At 44.3% G+C, this 19,561-nt stretch overlaps 1 protein-coding gene, 1 long non-coding RNA gene and 1 pseudogene across 4 annotated transcripts in view; 2 read left to right on the top strand and 1 right to left on the bottom strand.

Moving 5' to 3' along the window:
* The first annotated feature begins 57 nt into the window (after positions 1-57).
* On the top strand, positions 58-13,265 carry CHST4 (carbohydrate sulfotransferase 4). The gene is made up of 2 exons (XM_078357677.1): positions 58-127; positions 9,825-13,265. The coding sequence occupies exon 2, from the start codon at positions 9,843-9,845 to the stop codon at positions 11,001-11,003; it is 1,161 nt and encodes a 386-aa protein (XP_078213803.1). The 5' UTR covers positions 58-127; positions 9,825-9,842; the 3' UTR covers positions 11,004-13,265.
* The window catches only part of LOC144580530 (uncharacterized), a 30,052-nt gene continuing 10,804 nt past the window's right edge, over positions 314-19,561 (bottom strand). Inside the window, exons 4-5 of one of the 3 annotated variants that reach the window (XR_013530142.1) lie at positions 6,127-6,275; positions 314-489 (exon numbers count right to left, since the gene is read on the bottom strand). This is a non-coding gene — a long non-coding RNA (uncharacterized LOC144580530). Of the gene's footprint in view, positions 490-4,691; positions 6,276-7,819; positions 7,900-19,561 lie in introns of those variants that run through there. The other 2 variants (XR_013530143.1, XR_013530141.1) reach the window with 2 other exon arrangements.
* LOC103789488 (putative ribosome biogenesis protein RLP24 pseudogene) lies at positions 12,255-12,746 on the top strand (annotated as a pseudogene).

Here is a 19,561-nt window from a genome sequence, read left to right as displayed (position 1 = left end):
GGGACTGTTATGCAAAACTAAGTAGGAGGAGGAAGCCAAGAGGGGAGTTGGTGAGTCAGAGGAGAAAAGCGCACCGCCAGGCTAGCAAGGAGCCTCTCAAAAGCAGCAGGGAAGCCCAAGCCACAAGGTAAGAAGAGAATTTCTCTGTACAACTCCAATACAGAGCCATTATCCCAGAGCTGCTGGAGCAAGAGTATCAGATAACCTCTGACAGCTAAGTTGGAGATTTTGGTGGCAAAGGGGTTTTGCGTAGCAGGGATAAATCAGATCACCTGGGGAATTTTCTGGGGAAAATAAAACACAAGCTGCTTACCAGCAGCTCCACAGCCCCACCAGCTCTGCCCTTAAATGTGTCCAAGAGTCCAGAAAGCAGGTCAGACTTTTCTGATGTGTATTTTGTAGATGGTCCCCTGGTGTAACTGACTCGTTCAGATCCAGGCTTAGGAGCTCAAATTTCTGTACTTCCTGCAGCTTCTCCTTCGTTTTCTGCTGAGGAGTGGAAGACAGGAGGTGCAAGAAGCTGTAGGTTTTCTCTAGCTCAGGGGAGGGAGAGTGTGATCATTGAAAACCCTCAGCCCTGGGATCCCCAAAACCTGGGTTCTGATCCAGAAAGAGCTATTATACCAGATTAGCCTATCAATTAGTTTCATTTATTCTGAAAAATGAGGGAGTGGCCCATCAATGTCTAAAATATCTAACTGGATCATTATCATCACTGCAGCTAAAAGGGCTTTAAAAGTGTGGAACACCATGCACAGTGCAATATGATTAAGTTTTGGTGCCAGCATATCAGCTAAGGTAGAAGATACCTGTATCTCATATGGCTTTGGACAAGTTTGGAACTTCTAATTGGAATTGTAATACTTTCCTATGTGTAAAATAAATATTGTCAATGAAAAGAGTCAGACTCTGACATATATGAAGAGATTTATTCTGAGCCAAATATGAGTGACCACGGCCTGTGACACAGCCCTCAGGAGGTCCTGACAACATGCCTCCAAAGTGGTCCGGGTGCAGCTTGGTTTTATACACTCGAGAGGGAGACATGAGATTTCAATCAAATACATTTAAAAATTACGTCTGGCCAGGAGCAGTGGTTCATGACTGTATCCCAGCAATTTGGAAGGCCAAGGCGGGTGTATCACCTGAGGTCAGGAGTTTGAACCAGTCTGGCCAACATGGCGAAACCCTGTCTGTACTAAAAATACATTTAAAAAAAAAAAAAAAAAAAAGCCGGGTGTGGTGGCAGGTGCTTGTAATCCCAGCTACTGGGGAGGCCAAGGCAGGAGAACTGCTTGAACCTGGGAGGTAGAAGCTGCAGTGAACACAGATCCTGCCATTGTACTCCCGCCTGGGCAAAAGAGCAAAACTCTACCTCGGAAAAAAAAAAAAAAAACCACTGGTTTGGTCCAGAAAGGCAGGACAACTTGAATAAGTGGTGGGAATAGGGCTGGGGTGGAGGTAGGGGTGGGAGGTTCCAGCTTATAGGTAGATTTATAATTTTTCTAGTTGACAATTGGTTGAGTTTATCTAAAGACCTGAGATCAAAGAAAGGAATGTCTGGGTTAACATAAAGGATTGTGGAGACCCAAGTTCTTATTTGCAGAGGAAGCCTTCAGGTAGCAGGATTCAGAGAGAATAGGCTGTACAATATTTCTTATCAGACGTAAGGTCTGTGTTGGTGATAATGCTGGAGCGGTATAGTAAGGCATGTCAGACCCCCACTTCTCGTCATGGCCTGAAACAGTCTCTTGGGTAAAAATTTAAAAGACCCCTGGCCAGGTGCAGTGGCTCAGAGCTATAATCCCAGCACTATTGGGAGGCTGAGGTGGTACAACACTTGAGGTCAGGAGTTCAAGACCTGCCTGACCAAATAGCGAAACCCATCTCTACTAAAAATACAAAATACTAGTCAGGCGTGGTGGCATGTGCCTGTAATCCCAATTAGGAGGCTGAGAGAATTGCTTGAACATGAGGAGTGGAGGTTGCAGTGAGCTGAGATAGTGCCACTGCACTCCAGCCTGGACAACAGAGCAAGACTCTGTCTCAAAAAAAAAAAAAAAAACACAGAGTCTTGGCTGAGGAGGAAGTCCATTCAGATGGTTGAGGGTCCTTAGAATTTTACTTTTGGTTTATAATATCTTGCCCAATCTTGCTTTCCCAGTCAATGAGGACACCTCATATAGTAAAAAACACCCTACAATATATGTTCGCTTGGCATTTGTTCATAGATGTTCCTTGAGCACCTACTATGTGCCAGGCACTGTCCTTGGCACTAGTGACACAGCCCTGGCGGAACCCAGGTTCAATCCTCCTGACACTGTCTAGGAAGAGTTGGCCATATGGACTCCCTTTGCCCAGGTGCTTGGCTTCAGAGGTTTTCCAGTCTTCAAGCTATTTGTAAAGATGCCAGTTTCCCCGACCATTCTCTCTTTGTTCGAGGTATCTTCTGCTGTATCTAATTTCTACTTCTAGGGGGCATAATCTCACAGGAACCCTACGTTAGAAATGTATCCAGTGGCTGGAATCCAGACTTCTTAAATTAATATCTGTCTGGTTTTTTTCCCTCAGAATTTCCCATTTTGTCTCTAAAAGGCTACATGGTACCAATTTGGGGGACATCTATAATTCAGCCCTCTATAATCAGCTGCTCCATGAGGTCACCCATCTGGCACCTTCATGGTTCCTTTACCAAACACAGATTCTCCCTTCTCACCTTAAGTGATGTTTTCAAGATCCTAAGGTTCTCTTGACTCCTCAGAAATGGCTGTCGTTTGTGTTTTAAGATGATACCGCTCAACCCATCATTGCAGTAACATGCTTTTAAATTTTTTGGGGTGGAGATGATAGAATGTGCTGAGGTTATTTGTTTTTGTGTTTTGTTTTGTTTGTTTTGCTTTTGCTTTGTCAACCTAGTAACTGAGCTGATTCAAGCAGATAGCCTGTCACCCAGCAATGAGGCTTTTATTTTTTAAATGTTTGCTCAAATAATTTTCATACTAGGAGGAAAAAAATACTTTCCCTTCTGGTTGTAATTAACGCATGCTTGGTATGGTAACTGTTTTTTTTTTTTTTGGACAGACGGTTACTGTGCCATTTTGCATTTAACCTGTGCCTCTGACTTTATTAGTAGTTTGGTTCAAGTAACTGAGACAGCATGGGTTATGTGCTCACTGCTCCATGTAATCACATAACTTTTACTCACTGACGCTAAAGATTGTCCAGGTGCATTTCAGAAAAGGATACTTACATTTCAGTCTCTTGAAAGAGTTCCTTTGGTTTTCTGCTTTCCAGCAATGACTGTGCCTCTTCCCATGCTCAACTATTTACTCACTGACTCACCTATTCAGCAAGTGTTTAATGAGCCCTGATCATTTGTAGAATTGTTCTGTACCTGTAAGCAAGATAAGTGACAGCCTTTCCCTCAAGCTATAGCTGGCCAGAGAGAAGAGAGGAACCCATACAGCTGTTTACTGTTGAGACAGACAGCTGCTAACGGAAGGTCTGGGAGAACAAATAAATCTCAGGAAGGGGCCTGGCACAGTGGCTTATGCCTGTGGTCCTAGCACTTTGAGAGGCTGAGGCAAGTGGATCGCCTAAGGTCAGGAGTTCGAGACCAGCCTGGCCAACATGGCGAATCCCCATCTCCACTAGAAACAAAAATTAGCCAGGCGCAGTGGCTCATGCCTGTAATCCCAGCACTTTATGAGGATGAGGTGGGCGGATCACCTGAAGGTGGGGGTTCAAGACCAGCCTGACCATCATGGAAAAGCCTGTCTCTACTAAAAATACAAAAAAATAGTGGATGTGGCAGCACATGCCTGTAATCCCAGCTACTTGGTAGGCTGAGGCAGGAAAAATCGCTTGAACTCAGGAGGCAGAGGTTGCAGTGAGCTGAGATCGCGCCATTGCACTCCAGCCTGGGCAACAAGAGCAAAATTACATCTCAAAGAAAATAGAAAGAAAAAAAAAAAGAAATACAAAAATTAGCCAGGCATGGTGGTGCATGCCTATAATCCCAGTTACTCAGGAGGCTGATGCAGGAGAATCACTTGAACCTGGGAGATGGAGGTTGCAGTGAGCCAAGATCACACCACTGCACTTCAGCCTGAGTGACAAGCGAGACTCCCTCTAAAAATAAAAAATCTCGGGAGGAAGAGAGACAACTTCTTTCAGGGAGAAGGCAAGCTGTGGTCAGATTTTTTAATAAGGAGTGGCTGTCCTGCAAAAATCTCCGGGCTTTTAAATAACAGGACAAGTTTAGAAGAATGGAAAGTCAGGAGCCTAAGGCACTAAAATGGAGGAGAGTGATGGGAGATCAAGAGCAGGCCATGAAGGACCCGGGTGCAAGGCGTGGGGATGTTTATTTAATCCCGTATACACTGGAACTTTATTGAAGAATTTTAAGCAGGGATTTGATAGACTTGTGCTTTTAAAAGATAGTTGTGGCCAGATATGGTAGGTCACACCTGCAATCCCAGCACTTTGGATGGTGGCTTGAGGCCAGGAGTTAGACACCAGGCTGGGCAATAGAGCAAGGTCCAGTCTCTAGTCAAAAATGAAAAAAGTATCTTGAAGGAGCTCCTTCAAGAGTAGGTGATGGGGAGATGCTGAGACAGAGTGAGAGCCCAACTCCAAAAAAGGAAAGATAGATTTTGGGCCAGGCGTGGTAGCTTACACCTGTAATCCCAGCACTTTGGGAGGCCAAGGTGGATCACTTGAGGTCAGGAGATTGAACCAGCCTGCCCAACATGGCAAAACCCTGTATCTACTAAAAACACAAAAATAAGTTGGGCATGGTGGCATGCACTGGTAATCCAGCTACCTGGGAGGCTGAGGCATAAGAAAGAATCGCTTGAACCCAGGAGGCAGAGGTTGTAGTGAGCTCAGATCACTGACAGAGCGAGACTCTGCCTCGAAAAATAACAAAATAATTTTTTTTAAAAAAAGAAAAAGGCAGTTTTTGGCAGCAGTGGGTAACGGGGAGATGTGGAGAGACAGAAGAGAAAGGTCAATGTCAAAGGCCACCCTAGAGACAAGTAACGGAATTCTGGCAATGGGCGAGCGGGATTGGAGGACACTATTGAAGAGTCTCCTTCCATGAAGCACCCTGGTGACTTGTGTCACCTCCATTCTGCCAGGGCCCAGGAGTATCTGCCTCTGCTGCTCATTACAGTCTTCAGAATGAGTTTTGCCCAAGACACATCCTGAAGTGTCTCCTGGCTCTCTGGCCAGCCCATCGTGTGTTGTCTAGATCCAGATGTGTCTGGGACTCAGTGACAAGGGATGGGACTTGCTTCCCAAAAGCATACACTTTCTAGGGAGGACAAGTGCTCATGGAAAGAAAAAGAAGTAAGAGGATTTCCACAGGAGTTGCTGAGAACTGTGGACAACTAACACCTGGGAACAACTGGGGGCAGAGAGGAAGCCCAGCTCCAGCTTGGGGAAGAAATGGGCTTGAGGCCAGTAGCAGTTGGCAGGCAAAGAGGGCCCAGAGCCATCAAACCCCACACAGGACTCAGAACTGGCCAAAGCTGGGATGGAGTGAGGGAGGGTGTCGCTTTGAAAGGTCTATTCTCTTAATCCCTAGGAAATGTTAGCTTTTTCCTAATTATAAGCCCTGCTTTTATAAGAATTTTATAATTCTATCACCATTTCCTTATAACTGTATACAGGTTAAGTGCTTCTCATTTTCCTCTCTTTTTGATTTGGCTCCATTGCTGCCTATTTTTGTTCCAAACTTTTTCTCATACTCACATGGCCCTTAGGAGAAGCTCTCTTGCTAAAGTCACCTCTTCAGTCTTTGCAGGAAGGGAGGACATCCTTGGCTATGATTAATAATGGCCTAGTTTCTAATAATCATTTTCCTCTTGGACTCAAGTTTTAAGAACTAGGAGCACATCTTAGCTGGCCCTGTTCTAATCTACAGGGCTAAGACTACAAGGCAGGAATTACCACCCACTGACATTTTCCTGCCGTACAGCAAGTGGTTTTCAGTCATAAAGATGAGATGATCCTCATTGTATCTTTTTAGCACATCCAGAGGAAAAGCATTGTTATTATGAATGGAAGAGAAGGGGTTTTTCTGCTATTGCCACCCAAGGTTTAGCTTGAGTCATTACATACTTCCCAGAAGGTTCAGGGGACTTCCAAGGAAAACCCACGAGCTGGCAAAACATGTTCTCCCTTCAGGAAGAAAGCTATAAATGCCAAGAGTCTCCTCTGCGGCTTCTCAGCGTCTCCCCTAAACTCCACTCCGGCAGGTCTCTGGAGCCCTGAAGGTAGAGAATAGTTTCTGATCAGTATGAAGGCTGCCTCCATGCTGATGATACATGTGTGATCTTACATACATGTGTGATGGTGTGTGAACATAAAGGTCATCACTGAAGCATTTGAAATGGCAAAAGACTGGAAACAACTCAAAAGCCCATCAATGAGGAAACTGACTAAATAAACGGGTTAATCCATACAATACTTCTTTAAAGCAATAAGGAACGAGGAACTGCTTTACAAACTGCCCAGGAATCTCCCTGAGATATATTGACAAGTAAAAATAAAGGGAAGCACAGCACAGACAACTTGTAAATTTTTTTTTTTTTTTGCATTTTAAAGACGAAAATAAATAAGAACACATATACATTTGAATTTTCTTGTGTACAGATAAAGCAACTGAAAAGACAGATTAAAAAATGAACTCAGGCCAGGTGCAGTGGCTCGCACCTATAATCCCAGAACTTTGGGAGGCTGAGGCAGGCGAATCACTTGAGGTCAGGAGTTTGAGACCAGCCTGGCCAACATGGTGAAACCCCATCTCTATTAAAAATACAAAAATTAGCCAAGTGTGGTGGCAGGAGCCTATAGTTCTAGCTACTCAGGAAGCTGAGGCAGGAGAATTGTTTGAACTTGGGAGGCGAAGGTTTCAGTGAGCCAAGATTGCACCACTGTACTCCAGCCTGGGCAACAGAGCAAAACTGTCTCGAAAAAAAAAAATGATCTCAGTTGCTATCTGGGGCAAGTTGAGAAATGGACAGATGCAGTCAGGGGCTGGAAGTAGACTTTTCACTGTACACTGATGACAAAATACCAGCTAGCATTAGCAGCTGTCGGTATGTAAAGAAGGGGGAACTGATTTATCAGCTAGTGAAATTCTTAGGTTTTCTTTCCTCTGGAAAAATAATATGACCTGTTTTAAGATATGTCACTACCCATGTTTACAAATGGCTCTAGAAGTTTCCTAACTTCTGACTGCAGGCCTCCCTCACAGGCACAAGTGATTGATTGTCATAAGATTTCCCCTCCCCAGTGACATATGTTAAAAGCCTAGGGTGTGTCAGGCTGGGCTGCAGACTGCCAGGTACTCCTTTCCTTCCTGCATGTAGAATCTGAGAAAATGCTTGTTTTAAATTCTGAGTCTGTAGACACTTTTCAAAACAATTTGAATCATGTAACTATTACCTATTAAAACCTTTTTAGGCTGAGCACAGTGGTTCATGCCTGTCATCCTAGCACTTTGGGAGGCTGAGGCAGGAGGATCGTTCAAGGCCGAAAGTTCAAGGTCAGCCTGAGCAACATTTTTTTTTCTTTTTTGAGACAGAGTTTTGCTCTTGTTGCCCAGGCTGGAGTGCAATGGCACAATCTCTGCTCACTGCAACCTCCACCTCCCTTGTTCAAGGGATTGTCCTATCTCAGCCTCCCAAGTAGCTGGGATTACAGGTGCCCACCATCATGCCCAGCTAATTTTTGTATTTTTAGTAGAGATGGGGTTTCACCATGTTGGCCAGGCTGGTCTTGAACTCTTGACCTCACATGATCTACCCACCTCAGCCTCCCAAAGTGCTGGCATGATTACAGGCATGAGCCACTGAGCCCGGCCATGAGCAACATTTCAACACCTCGTCTCTGCAAAAAATAATAATAATAACAAAAGATTAAACCTTTTTTTAAAAAAAAAATTGGTATAAGACCTGCCACCAGAAAAATAGCAGATCCCCAAATCTAGCCCCAGTTACTATCTGGAATTCTAGCCTCTATTTTTTTTATTAAAGCCAGAAGGGAGAATTTCTTGTGTACATAATGATATACAAATGAACACTTTACTACTACTATGAATGTTCTACTATGTGCAATAGCTATTCTCTCTCTCTCAGTAGATTTCAGGAGGTCACTCAGAATGAGAGAGTCACGTGGGAAGAAGGGTTAAAATCCCCCTTGGAATACCACTCTAGCATGGCACTGGGAACCGTGATCCTTTCACATGAAGCAAGTCCTGACTGCAAAACGTTGCCATCAGTCAGTATTAGACTTACTGTGAATCACAAAGTAAGACTCCTTTCTCTAGATGTTTACAGTCCATCAACTAGAAAACCATCTCAATATACTTTTTTGTTTGTTTGTTTTGTTTGTGGGTTTTTTTGGAGATGGAGTCTCTCTCTTTCACCCAGGCTGGGATGCAGTGGTGCGATCTCGGCTCACTGCAACCTCTGCCTCCTTGGTTCAAACAATTCTCCTGCCTCAGCCTCCCAAGTAGTTGGGACTATAGGTGAGCACCAACACACCCAGCTAAAATTTGTGTATTTTTAGTAGAGACAGCGTTTTGCCCTGTTGGCCAGGCTGATCTCAAACTTTTCACCTCAGGTGATCCACCCTCCTCGGTCTCCCAAAGTGCTGGGATTACAGGCATGAGCCGCTGCATCTAGCCTTCATATATGTACTTTGTTGGGCTAAGATACTTTACTGTCACCTACAAAAAACATCTTAAAAATAAATATCTAAATTATTGATGGGATGGCATTCCCTAGGGTTGTGTGATACACACTTGCCCAACTGTACTGAGCGGTCCTGAGTAGTTTGTCCCACGTAGTCATGGGACACAAGTATCCCCAATGAGAGTGACACAGCTCTGACATATGTAGTGCCTAGGGTGGCTTGCAGCACTTTCTCAGAGTCAGCCGGTAAGGAGACTCTAATAGCTTAAATGACTCTAATTCTGCTCAAATTCAGAGAGTTTATCACCTACACAGATACAACTCCCCATGGCCTTAGTTCCATGGGATGACACCAAATCAAAGAGCTTTGCTATCTGGGGCAAGTTGAGAAATGGGCAGGTGAGGTCAGGTGCTGGAAGTAGACTTTTCACTGTACAGTGATAACAAAACACCAGCTGACAGAAATAGATGACAAGCACCATGGGCACTTGGTTCTGCCTTCAAGGAGACAACTCCAACTAAAGCCAAGCAGTTGTATGGCCTGCAGCCCTATTCCTTGTGGGACTGGAGTTGAAAGTCCTATGTTTAACTGCAGTGAGGGAGGGAGGTGAGACACAGTCTTGGCTGCAGCCTCCCTTATGATGGAGGGCGGGTAAGCAGTGGTCTCAAGGCAGTTCCCCACTAGGTAGCTATCTCCCTGTTTCTGCAGGAATCACAAGACATTCAACCAAGACTTGAGTCAGAATGAGGTGAAGCTTCCCCTAAGTGGCCCATCTGAACACATCCTTGTCATCAGGGCCATGATGGAGCCATTTCCTTATGTTGATTAAATATGGCTGAGTTCAGATATTTTTGGTAAACCAATGGGCAGAGTGGCTTGGTTTAGAAAGATCAGGAAGGAGGAATTAAAGACCTTGAAATAGAAAGTATCAACACACTAAGTCTAAGGGACAGGAATTGATTTAGAGCGGGATTGGTGCCAGTGTTTGCAGGAATCCTCTGGCTTTCCATGTTGCTCCCTGGTAGGGGTCAGAGAGCAGGTGGCTTTGGCCAGAAGGGAATAGAAGGCAGACACTAAAACAGCAGCCTAACTCAGCCCTTTCTGCTTGTTCCTTAAAGGTCTTCCACTTCAACACAATGCTACTGCCAAAAAAAATGAGGCTCCTGCTGTTTCTGGTTTCCCAAATGGCCATCTTTGCTCTGTTCGTCTACCTGTACAGCCACAACATCAGCTCCCTGTCTGTGAAGGCGCAGCCCAAGCACATGCACGTGCTGATTCTGTCTTCCTGGCGCTCCGGCTCTTCTTTTGTGGGGCAGCTTTTTGGGCAACACCCAGATGTCTTCTACCTTATGGAGCCTGCCTGGCATGTGTGGATGACCTTCAGGCAGAGCACCGCCAGAACTCTGCACATGGCAGTGCGGGATCTGATACGGGCCATCTTCTTGTGTGACATGAGCGTCTTTGATGCCTACATGGAACCTGGTCCCCGGAGACAGTCCAGCCTCTTCCAGTGGGAAAACAGCCGGGCCCTGTGTTCCACACCTGCCTGCAACATCTTCCCACGAGATGAAATCATCCACCAGGCTCACTGCAGGCTCCTGTGCAGTCAACAGCCTTTCGAGATGGTGGAGAAGGCCTGCCGCTCCTACAGCCACGTGGTGCTCAAGGAAGTACGCTTCTTCAACCTGCATTCCCTCTACCCACTGCTGAAAGACCCTTCCCTCAACCTGCACATCGTGCACCTGGTCCGGGACCCCCGGGCTGTGTTCCGTTCCCGAGAACGCACAGAGGGGGATCTCATGATTGACAGTCGCATTGTGATGGGGCAGCACGGGCACACACTCAAGAAGGAGGACCAACCCTACTATGTGATGCAGGTCATCTGCCAAAGCCAGCTGGAGATCTACAAGACCATCCAGTCCTTGCCCAAGGCCCTGCAGGAACGCTACCTGCTCGTGCGTTATGAGGACCTGGTTCGAGCCCCTGTGGCCCAGACTTCCCGAATGTATGAATTCGTGGGGTTGGAATTCTTGCCCTACCTCCAGACCTGGGTGCATAATATCACTCGAGGCAAGGGCATGGGTGAGCATGCCTTCCACACAAATGCCAGGAATGCCCTCAATGTCTCCCAGGCTTGGCGCTGGTCTTTGCCTTATGGAAAGGTTTCTCGACTTCAGAAAGTCTGTGGCGATACCATGGATACGCTGGGCTACCGCCACGCTGGATCTGAACATGAACAGAGAAACCTGTTGCTGGATCTTCTGTCCACCTGGACTGTCCCTGAGCAAATCCGCTAAGAGGGTTGAGGAGGCTTTGTCCCCACCTGGTGTCAGCCTCAGTCACTTTCTCTAATGCTTCTGAGCCTTGCCTACATCTCTGAGCCTTAATTACCTGCCTGTAGGTATCACTGTTGAGTGTGAGTTGTGCCCACACATGTTCAAGCAGAAGGATTTTTGTGTCCATGCTTGTGTCTAGAAAACAAACTTGGGAAACTTGCTCACTGATGTGAGCAGCACGTCCCATCAGTGAAACAGGGTATTGCTCTTCTTCTCTTCTTCTTTTTTATTTTTATTTTTTATTTTTTGAGACGGAGTTTCACTCTTGTTACCCAGGCTGGAGAGCAATGGCACGATCTCGGCTCACCGCAACCTCCGCCTCCTAGGTTCAGGCAATTCTCCTGCTTCAGCCTTTTGAGTAGCTGGGATTACAGGCACACGCCACCATGCCCAGCTAATTTTTTGTATTTTTAGTAGAGACGGGGTTTCACCATGTTTACCAGGATGGTCTCGATCTCTTGACCTCGTGATCCACCCGCCTCAGCCTCCTGAAGTGCTGGGATTACAGGCGTGAGCCACCGCACCTGGCCTCTTCTCTTCTTCTTAATCTTCCTGTCTGGGCTGACTTCAGAGACTTTGTGGCCCTGAGGCCTATTAAGGATGACACAGTATCAGTGGAATTGATCAAAAACCTCCCTGTCCACATCTTGCCCAATGGGGAATCTTTCACCAAAAAGCTCACCAGTGTTTTCCACAGAGATACAAGTTCTGAGCCCTCGGAGTTCCCAGTGGATTCAAAAAAGGAAGTGGGAACAAGGTTGGATACCTACTTCTGAGCTTGAACATCACAGCTATCAGCTATCACAAATATGAAACAAAATCTCTGCACAACAGAGTAAGCTCTTAAGTTCATGGGGTGCCTGGGCTGCATTTGAATGTCATTTCCCCTCCACATTTTCCTATCACATAAAAGACTTTGGCTGGTGAAGCTGCCATCTGTTAATACTAAAATTCCAAAATAAGATTCTGTTTGGAATATCCCTTTTTATGCTTCTTAATTACTAGCAGCAAATGTTCATTCTTAGGGGGTCCTAACCTAAGAACAGATGTAATCCTCTTTATTCATTTTTTAAATACCTTTTCTATTATCTGTCAACCATGTATAGAGAAAATTGCTACAGTAATGTTTGGTTTCAGATGATGAACTAAGTCCGTACCCTGTTAAGAATTGGTGGAGGGCATTTGGTCAGTGGGGACCCACGCGGGTTCAACATGTGTATGGAGAAGGGTTATTTCCGTTCCAGGCCCATCTACCCTGGCCACGGCATGATGTTCGTACGCAATGATTGCAAGGTGTTCAGATTTTGTAAATCTAAATGTCATAAAAACTTTAAAAAGAAGCACAATCCTCGAAAAGTTAGGTGGACCAAAGCATTCCGGAAAGCAGCTGGTAAAGAGCGTCCAGAGGATAATTCATTTGAATTTGAAAAGCGTAGAAATGAACCTATCAAATACCAGCGAGAGCTATGGAATCAAACTGTTGATGCAATGAAGAGAGCTGAAGAGATCAAACAGAAACGCCAAGCTAAATTTATAATGAACAGACTGAAGAAAAATAAAGAGCTACAGAAAGCTCAGGATATCGAAGAAGTCAAGCAAAACATCCATCTTATCCGAGCCCCTCTGGCAGGCAAAGGGAAGCATTTGGAAGAGAAACTGGTACAGCAGTTGGAAGAGGATGTGGACATGGAAGACGCTTCTTAAAAATCTCTGTAAACATTTCTTTTATGTGCATTTGAAAATGCCCTTTGGAAACTTGGAACTGCTAGGTTATTAGTTTATTTTTTACATAAGGTTACTTAAATGAAAAGTGATTAAAATATATCTTTTCTACATTGCCATCTATAAAACATCAGATATTACTGATGTTATACTGCATCTCAGTGTTAAATCTTCACTGACAGATGTACTTATGCAAATCATGAAAATTCTGCTTATAACTATAGAAGTGAATTGTGAATGTAAAATGCTTATTCCATTTGGATAATGGCACAAGGCAGCCTTTGTATAATAAGTAATGGCAAAAATTCATGGTTAGTGATGTATAAAATAATATATTCTTTGCAGTAAAATATTCCCTTTATTAATGTTATAGAAGAGGGAATATGATAAGGAAATAACAATTTGTATGACAGTGTCAAGTACTATTTTGATTTTAGTACTTCCTGTTTTGGTTTATTTGCATCTCAGAAGAGCATAATGAAATTGTTTGATGAAGCCTAATTGCGCTGGACTGTTTTGACCTGGTTTAACCCTTCTGATAGGTAGTTTTGAAGGTTGGGGAGGAGAACTGAATACTCTTTGCCTGCAGTGACACTACACTCTAGAATTTCCACTTTGGAGCACACTCAGTTCCAACTTGTGATTCCTGGTAGAACAAACTTTATTTTTCTAGCCTACCAATGATCTAGAAGCAGAGGAATCCCAATACCTTTTAAAAGTTACATGGTTTTCTTTTAAAAAGCTCCTATTTTTGGAAAGTAGAATTTATGGGTACAACATCTGTTCATTATTTGCACATAACATAAAACCATTTAAAAAGTAAAAAAAAGAAGAAGAAGAAGAAAAGAATTGGTGGAAAGTAGACAACCAGCAGCTAAGCCCCTTCTTTCTTGCGTTAGGTATAAGTTGTGATGATGCCATATGCATCACCGTAGGGTCTGGGCAGAGAGTTCTTTTACGCTGATCCCTCGGCCCGAGGACCTCAGTTCTAGTATGACTGGTGCTGTTTAGCTCCTCCTGGACCCTTCTCCTAATAAGAAAAGTTGTTTCTTTCAGTCTTGGCAGGAGCCCCCAGACCTAGTTTTACAGTAGAATCTCACCTGTTAAAAAATGTGGATTGCCAGGCACAACCTCATATCTGCTAGAATCAGAATCACCCAGTGTGGGGGCTGGAGTTCTGGTGACTCTTCTATGGCTAGCGTGGCACTAGCACACCTTGCACCAGGCAGCAGTACTGCTCACCTTCTTGTTCTAAGAAAGGTGACTCTTCCACAAACACAGGGTATGTATGCCACTTGCTCTTGCCACTGGTGCTGTCCTCAGGTTGGGAAGAATAGAAGGAAGCTCCCTATATGTCTGGAATTCCATGGCCCTCTGAGTCCTGACTTTTAAATATCTCACTTTGTCCCAAGTCTGACAGATTGTGTCATTTTCTCTTTCTTTTTGTTCCCACCTTTTGGCGAGCTTTATAAAGCTTCCTCCATGTCAGGTCAGAACTCCCCCACTCCATTCTGCTGAGTAGTGACTGAGCTTCTCCACTGCCCGAGATACTTGAGCAGCTACTTCCCTGGCTGGGTCTGTTGAAGTTAATTTGTATGTGGCTTTAAAGAAGCTCATTTATTCTGATGTCCAAATCTTTAAAAACTCCTAAAAAGGATAGGATCTCCCAGGTAAATGCTTGCCTCTACTTCCTAAACAAGGTCAGGGTAAAATTTCCCAGCATTGAAAATAAGACCGGATGATGGTGTGAACAGGGCCAGTGAGCGAACAGTGATAGACTCAACCATCTCTGACTTCCCATTTGCAAGTCAGACCTCTGAATTGTTTTAAACGTAGCAACCTCTTTATGAGCCATCCCTATGTGATGCCTGCTTGTCCTTCTCCAAAAAGATCACCCTATTTTGAGACAAGAAAAGAGACTAGCCACATGGAAGTCTCAGGGTCTTATTCAAGATCCACTTTAGAACAGTTTTAAATTTCTTTTTTTTAATAAGGCAGTGGTTTTTTTAAATTGCATTTTAGGTTTTGGGGTACATGTGAAGAACATGCAAGACTGTTGCATAGGTACACACGTGGCAGTGTGATTTGCTGCCTTCCTCCCCTTCACCTATATCTGGCATTTCTCCCCATGCTGTCTCTCCCCAACTCCCCACCCCCCGCTGTCCCTCCCTTATTTCCCCGCAACAGACCCCAGTGTGTGATGCTCCCCTCCCTGTGTCCATGTGTTCTCATTGTTCAACACCTGCCTATGAGTGAGAACATTCAGTGTTTGATTTTCTAGAACAGTTTTAAATTTCTTACACTCCAAATCTGAGATACCCAGTGAAGTCCAGTATTTAAGAGCCACACCCTTGAAGAAAATATCCGTGCTCTCTGATAGAATAGCCACAAGCCACCAGTAGCTGTTTAGATTTAAGTTAATTAAAAATTGATAAATTTTTAGCCCCTCAGTCACACTAGCCACATTTCAAGGACCCAATAGCCACATGCAGCTAGCGGCTACTGTATTGGGCAGCACAGATATAATTTCCACCATTGCAAAAGTTTGACTGGACAACTCTGGTCTAAATTCATTTTTATATGTGTGTCATGTAATCCCTAATTGAACCCCATCCCCCTAGGCCAAAAAGTTTAAAGAATATATAATATCATGGCATTTTTATATGGCATAAGGGTGCATAATATAAAATGCTGTATAGGCCAGGTGTGATGGCTCATTCCTGTAATCCCAGCACTTTGGGAGGCCAAGGTAGGCAGATCACTTGAGGTCAGGAGTTTGAGAGCAGCCTGGTCAACATGGACAAACCATGTCTCTACTAAAAATACAAAAATTAGGCATGGTGGTGCACACCTGTAATCCAAGCTACTCGGGAAGCTGAGGCAGGAGAACTGCTTGAACCCAGGAGGTGGAGGTTGCAGTGAGCCAAGAGAGCACCACTGCACTCCAGCCTGGGTGACAGAGTGAGACTCTGTCTCAAGGGGAAAAAAAAATGCTATATAGTCTTAAAAATCTGACCAAGTGTTGAACAAGACTGCAGTGAACAATGGCACAGTCTCTTGTTGAAGTGTTCAGGAGGCTGGCGCTGGGATTCAGTGGTGAGAGTGGCAGCACTCAATTGTGAGATATGAGGAGTTTGGGGACATGAGAACTGGTGACAGGCATAGAGGATAGTGTTCTGCAAGACATCCTTCCTAATTCAGAGACATCTGTTCTATCCCCAACCCCCAGCAACAGAAAGGTGTTTCTTTCTGCCTCAGCCTGTCTAGTTGTATAGGGTCTGTGCATGAGTTTAAGCCTAGATGAGGGGTGAGGGGGATCAAATTTCTCAAAGCTGATTTTCAGGGTTTAGGGAATGAGCCTCTCTCAAGTCTAATGTAACCATAACAGCCTGAAATGCCTAATTGCAATACAGCAATAGATTTCTTCATAAAATGTCAAACTAGGCAACTGCTCCATGTCCTACAGTTTGCAATTGGGAGTCAAGGGGTGGAGGTCTCAAAAATTATAAACAACTATCTATATGGTGAGAAAGGAATAGGTTTTAGGCAAAGGGATGTGAACAGTAACTTAAATATGTTTCTATCTATAGTTACTATGTGGCTTCATTTTCTTTTTCTTTTCTTTTCTTTCTTTCTTTTTTTTTTTTTTTTGAGATGGAGTCCCACTCTTGTCACTCAGGCTGGAGTGCAGTGGTGCAATCTCTGCTCACTGCAACCTCTGCCTCCTGGGTTCAAGCAATTCTCCCTGCCTCAGCCTCCTGAGTAGCTGGGATTTACAGGCATCCACCACCATGCCCAGCTAATTTTTGTATTTTTTAGTAGACACGAAGTTTTGCCATATTGGCCAGGCTGGTCTTGAACTCCTGAGACAAGAAAAGAGGCTGTCCACATGGAAGTCTCAGCTGTTCGTTCCACTTTAGAACAGCTTTTAATTTCCTACATTCCAAGTCTGAGATCTCTAATGAGGTCCAGAATCTAAGAGCCACACCCTTGAAGAAAATATCTGTGCTCTCTGATGGAGTAGCCACTAGCCACCAGTAGCTGTTTAGATTTAAGTTAAATGAAAATTTAGCCCCTCAGTCACACTAGCCACATTTCAAGGACCCAATAGCCACATGTGGCTAGTGGCTACTGTATTGGACAGCACAGATATAATTTCCACCATTGCAAAAGTTTGACTGGACAACTCTGGTCTAAATTGGTGATCTGGTGATCTACTCTGGTGATCTGCCCACCTCAGCCTCCCAAAGTGCTGGGATTACAGGCATGAGCCACCACGCCCAGCTGTGGCTTCATTTTCTATGGAATGAGAGCAGTTGCTAAGTTTTTAATACATTTTCATTAAAACTAACTGTTTCAACTCATGAATAGTGGTTATGGGGAGAGAATCAACTTCTGTTCATTTTTGTGCAAAAACCTACCATTGTGTTGTCTGTAGTATGTTTCTAAAAATATCATTTGTAATTTACTATGTGATTTATAGCCAAGCTAAATATAAATTAACTTCATTAACTATGTACATGATCATGACATTGAGTTACTTTCAGAGACCAACAAAGCAAAATTAAAACCAAATACTATGAGGGACCTAGTCCAGTTAACAATAAACCTCTGATAGGCATTAGCTGAGGATCGATCCCCAGTACATTGCCCCTCTGTCAAGCGCTATGCCCTACTTCTGGATAAAGGTCCCTGGTCATTCAGAGAAAGGTTTTTTGTTTGTTTGTTTTAATGTAGTGGTGAGAAAAAGTAGTAGCCAATAACCAGAGTAAGGAAATTTGAATATAGCACTCAGCTAAGGGGTGTATTCACTTCTTCCACACACTTAGTGGGCATCTACTATATGCCTAGGAATGTTGTAGGTGCTGTGGATACAGCAGCAAACACAACAGGCAAAGCCTCTCCTTTCATACAACAGCCATTTTAGTCTGTTGGGGGCAAGAGAACAAAAAGTGTATGTCAGATGGTAAATACTATGAAGAAATATAAGGGGAAGGAGCTGGGCAGCGAAGGAGGGTGCTGTTCTACAGAGGCAGTAGGAGACCTCTTCACAGAGAAAGTGAGATTGCAGCAGAAACCCCTTCCAAGTAAGGGAGCTTGCATGCAGAGATCTGGGGGCACTGTGCCCCTGTAGATGCCAATGTCAATATGGAGAGAATCAATGAGTCCAGTGAGAACCTATTGTGCGTTTGGTATTGTGCTGCGCCCCCTGGAGGATAAGGAAGTACAGCCGTGACAGTAAGATGGAGAGGTCATGCACTCATGAGCACTTGGACACTGGAACCACGCTGCCTGGGTAACTCCGCTATTACCAGCTAGGTGACCTCAGGCAGGTTCCTCAACAACCCTAATGTCTCAAATCCCTCAAGTATAGAATGGGTGGAATAAGAGCAGGACGACTCCTTGGAGTTGCTGGGAGGGCTAATGAGTGAATGTGTGGAACGTCCTTAGCAAGCACTCACTCAGCGTTAGCTGTGAACATCATGATTACAGTACTTTCTCCTCATTTCTGATCTGAACCCCTCTATGGCATCTGAGCATACTGAAATGATGAGCTTTATTCTTCCTGATCTTCTAGGTTCTCTACATCAGTGGTTCTCAATTGGAGGCAATTTTGTCCCACAGGGAACACTTCAGAATGTCTGGAGACTTTTTTATTTTATTATTTGAGTTGGAGTCTCACTCAGCAGCCCAGGCTGGAGTGCAGTGATGTCATCTTGGCTCACTGCAACTTCCACCTCTTGGATTCATGCAATTCCCCTGCCTCAGCCTCCTGAGTTGCTGAGACTACAGGTGCGTACCACCACACCTGGCTAATTTTTGTGTTTTTAGTAGAGATGGGGTCTCACTATATTGGCCAGGCTGGTCTCAAACTCCTGACCTCAAGCGATCCACCCACCTCAGCCTCTCAAAGGGCTGGGGTTATAGGCGTGAGCCACTGTACCCAACTATATTTTATTTTTAACGGATAATTGTTTATATTTATCTGTAGACATTTTTGATTGTCACAACTGGAGAGTGGGGGATTCAGTGTTACTGGCATCTACTGTGTAGGGGCCTGGGATGCTGCTAAATAAACACTTTATATTTGTTTCCTATAACAAATAATTATTTGGTCCAAAATGTCAATAGTGCAGCTGTTGAAAAGCCCCTCTACATCAACCAGGGATAAGGATAAATAGCTAATGACTCAAATGGATTTCCCAGGGGTAATGATAAAGAGCTTGGTTTATGATGCATCATAAAAAAACAGGGGCCTTTTTCCTCTCAACATGTTTCCATCAGCAGCAGTTAGCCATTGAAATCCACACTGATTCAGGGCAGAGCAAGGGCTAACACTGAAAGGTACCTCTTTTTTTTTTTTCTTTTTTGAAACGGAGTCTCACTCTGTCCTTCAGGCTGGAGTACATACTACATACCTATTACAATCTGTCAGGAGAGTATTTTGATAATCCTTATCAAAATCCTTATCCCAGGGATAAGGATAAAGAGCTGATGGCTCCAATGGATTTCCCTTTCATCCAACCTCATTCAAACGGCTATGCCACCAGCTCAAATGTCCTGACTGGGGAGATATAACCAGGGATTTTAGATACCCACTCCATTGGTAGCCATCTCAAGAGGAAAGTGGTAGAGCAGCTGTTATAAAACTACAGAGCAGCCGGGCGCAGTGGCTCAAGCCTGTAATCCCAGCACTTTGGGAGGCCAAGGCAGGTGGATCACGAGGTCAAGAGATCAAGACCATCCTGGTCAACATGGTGAAACCCTGTCTCTACTAAAAATACAAAAAATTAGCT

Source organism: Callithrix jacchus, chromosome 20, assembly GCF_049354715.1.
Source record: "Callithrix jacchus isolate 240 chromosome 20, calJac240_pri, whole genome shotgun sequence".
Taxonomy (NCBI): Eukaryota; Metazoa; Chordata; class Mammalia; order Primates; family Cebidae; genus Callithrix; species Callithrix jacchus.
The sequence above is the reverse complement of the archived record's forward strand: the minus strand, read 5'-3'. Positions and strand labels throughout refer to the sequence as shown.

Bases quoted from the DNA above. Each gene is read 5' to 3' on its own strand.
- CHST4 (XM_078357677.1), top strand. From the start codon at position 9,843: ATGCTACTGCCAAAAAAAATGAGGCTCCTGCTGTTTCTGGTTTCCCAA.